The sequence below is a fragment of the Myotis brandtii genome, unplaced genomic scaffold (assembly GCF_000412655.1).
Source record: "Myotis brandtii unplaced genomic scaffold, ASM41265v1 scaffold656, whole genome shotgun sequence".
In the NCBI taxonomy this organism is placed as follows: Eukaryota; Metazoa; Chordata; class Mammalia; order Chiroptera; family Vespertilionidae; genus Myotis; species Myotis brandtii.
The window spans coordinates 9,170-12,068 of NW_005370548.1; the positions used below are offsets into that span (position 1 = coordinate 9,170).

General features: G+C 59.7%; 1 protein-coding gene across 1 annotated transcript in view; it reads right to left on the reverse strand.

Annotated features, from left to right (window-relative positions):
• Positions 1-190: 190 nt before the first annotated feature.
• Positions 191-2,899, reverse strand: part of FANK1 (fibronectin type III and ankyrin repeat domains 1) — a 17,927-nt gene continuing 15,218 nt past the window's right edge. Inside the window, exons 5-9 of the mRNA XM_014528844.1 lie at positions 2,304-2,416; positions 1,620-1,802; positions 616-693; positions 498-542; positions 191-406 (exon numbers count right to left, since the gene is read on the reverse strand). Of these exons, the coding sequence (XP_014384330.1) occupies positions 281-406; positions 498-542; positions 616-693; positions 1,620-1,802; positions 2,304-2,416 (545 nt within the window). The 3' untranslated portion in view covers positions 191-280. The remainder of the gene's footprint in view (positions 407-497; positions 543-615; positions 694-1,619; positions 1,803-2,303; positions 2,417-2,899) is intronic.

Here is a 2,899-nt window from a genome sequence, read left to right on the forward strand (position 1 = left end):
CGATGTTTCTAACTCTCTATCCCTCTCCCTTCCTCTCTGTGAAAAATCAATAAAATATATTTTTTTAAAAATTTAACAATAGAAAAATAAATACATAAATAAATAAATAAATAAATAGGTAATTTTTTTGAAAAGGCACAAGTGCAAGCAGACCCCCGCCCCGAGACGCCAGGGATGACACCCGCTCGCGCTCAGGTAAGAGGTGTATTTCAAAGTGGGGACGGTCGTATGTTACAAAAGTCACTGAATCTTCAACTAAATAAATACTCCAGCGCCTGGCTCAGAGGCGCAGGCTCTCCTTCGCCAGCTCCACAGCCACACTCGGCGTCCTGCCGGCAGACAGCAGGGACAGCGACTTCTTGGGCTCCTGCCGGTTCCTCCTCTCCTCCAGCAGAAAGACCATGTTCTGGGTGGACAAGGACAGGCGGCGTGACCGGGGGTGGTGGTTTCCAAAGCGCGCGCTACAGAGAGGGGAGGGAGGCGCGGAGGGCACCCACCTGCCGGTCGAACACCCTGGCCATGTCCAGGACGCCTTTGCCAAACTGGAGGGAAACGACAGGGTGACGCTGAGCGCGCGCTCTCTCCCCGGGGAAGGCCTGAGCGCGCGTCATTTACCTCGTTTCTCACGTTTGCGTCTGCCCCTTTGTCCAGCAGCAACTGGACTAACTCCTCGTGGTTGTTCAGCACGGCCACCTGGGACAGAAGACAGAAACGCTGGGGTGAGCGGGCGCCTCGCTCCCCGGAGGGAGGGGGTCCCAGCTGCGGGTGAACCGGAAAGCCACTCAGAGGCAGGGGCCACGGCGGCTGTGCAGGGCGGGCGTGTGTGTGCGTGTGTGTGTGTGTGTGTGTGTGTGAGTGTGTGCGCGCGGTCACTGCGGCGAGGACTGCCAGGGACACGGACGTGGACCCTGCCTTTCTCCACACGGAGGTGACATTCCTGTATTAACAGATCTGCTTGGATCCTACAATGGCCTGGGGACCAGGGAAAGCAATTCTTAAAGAAAGAGTTGTGGTCCGGCCAGCTTGGCTCCATGGTTGAGCATCGGCCCATGAACCAGGTCACGGTTCGATTCCTGGTCAGGGCACAGGCCCGGGTTGCGGGCTCGATCCCCAGTGTGGGGCGTGCAGGAGGCAGCTGATCCATGATTCTCTCTCATCATTGGTGTTTCTATCTCTTTCTCCCTCCCTCTTCCTCTCTGCAATCAATAAAAATTATTTTTAAAAAAAGAAATATGCCGAAACCGGTTTGGCTCAGTGGATAGAGCGTCAGCCTGCGGACTGAAGGGTCCTAGGTTCGATTCCAGTCAAGGGCATGTACCTGGGTTGCGGGCACATCCCCAGTGGGAGATGTGCAGGAGGCAGCTGATCGATGTTTCTAACTCTCTATCTCGCTCCCTTCCTCTCTGTAAAAAATCAATAAAATATATTTTTTTAAAAATAGTTGTGAAAAAGATACCAAAATACGATGGTGACATTGTCAGGCCTTTGTTAACAGGCCGATGGGGAACCACACACACCCGGGCCCCGGGCTGGGACACAGCTGAACGCCCAGAACCGCCCGGTCATGGGGAACCCTGGCCTGACACCGAGGAAGGCCGTGCCCTGGGCGAGGGGCCCACCATCAGGGGGGTCTTCCCGTCTTTGTCCTTCACGTTCACGTCGGCGCCGGCTTCGATCAGCAGGGAGGCGACCCTCTGGCTCCCCGAGATGGCGGACACTCTCATGAGGGGGGTCCAGCCCGAGCCAGCGTCCATGGCGTCCACCTGGGAGGCCACAGGGCAGCTCAGGCTGGTTCCTTGTCCTTAAACATGTTCGCGGGAACTTATAAAAGAATGAGTATTTGCCCCATTTCCCCTCGTTTAGATACCATCTTCCTACACTCAGGGCTGAGGGGGCTGTGCTCATGTGAGTCACGTTGACACGCGGGGAAAAGCGTGTTGGGGTCCCCGTGGCAGTGCTGAGGCGCCCCGGGAGACCCCACGGGGATCTTCACCCATGTCCACGCCTCAGAGACAGGCTCCCACAGCCCTCCCAGCAGCTCCCGGAGGCGGACTCCTCGGCCTCGCGTCTCGGGGCTCCCGGCCGCCTGGCGGGTGAGATCAGGGTGCACCTCCCGTGGCTCCTGCCTCCACGCCTGACACTTCATTTCACTTCTTTGAAGTCTAGAACTCGTGCTTTCAGCACCATCAGCGGGAACCATGATGAGCTGCCCAGCTCCGTCCTCAGCAGCCCGAGCTCGGCTCCCGTCGCTCAGTCACAGCTGTGGCTCCCACCCCGCGAGCCCCAGCCTCCCGCGTGCCCACCGGCCCGAAGGCGCCGGGAGCTGGTGTCCTGGTCTTGGTGCAGTCGGCTCGGGCGTCGGAGGGTTTTTGTAATGACTCCTCTTTAAAGCGAAGGAGAATGAAACCATCTACTTCTGGGAACCACGAGAGCTATGGGAGCCACGGAGCCACGGGAGCCACGGAGCCAGGGAGCTGCGAGCGTCCCAGCGGCTCCACGTCTCAGGGTCTCAATCGCAGGCCCTGAGGCGTGTGGGCCGGTGCTCGGTGGCGGCCTGAAGGAGGAGGTGGAGGAGGCGGAGGAGGCGGAGGAGGGAGGGCTCAGACAGAGGACGCCGGTGTCGGGACATGGGCAGGTCAGCCGCGTTCTGGCCTCAGCTGGTCCTTCCTCCCCCCCCCCAGATGAGCCTGCACAGCCCTCGGAAGCCTGGCTCTCCTGTCAGCCCCACCATGACCTTCAGGAGCCTTCTTGCTGGTCGGTCAGAGGTCCTCGGGCATCTCCAAGTCCCACTGTGAGGCCCGCACCTCCTGGGCCCTGGGCGGTGCCCCAAGCCCTGCCCGCACGCCCGCAGCTAACGGCCCGAACCTCACAGTTAACGGCGGGGGCGGGGGGGGGGGGA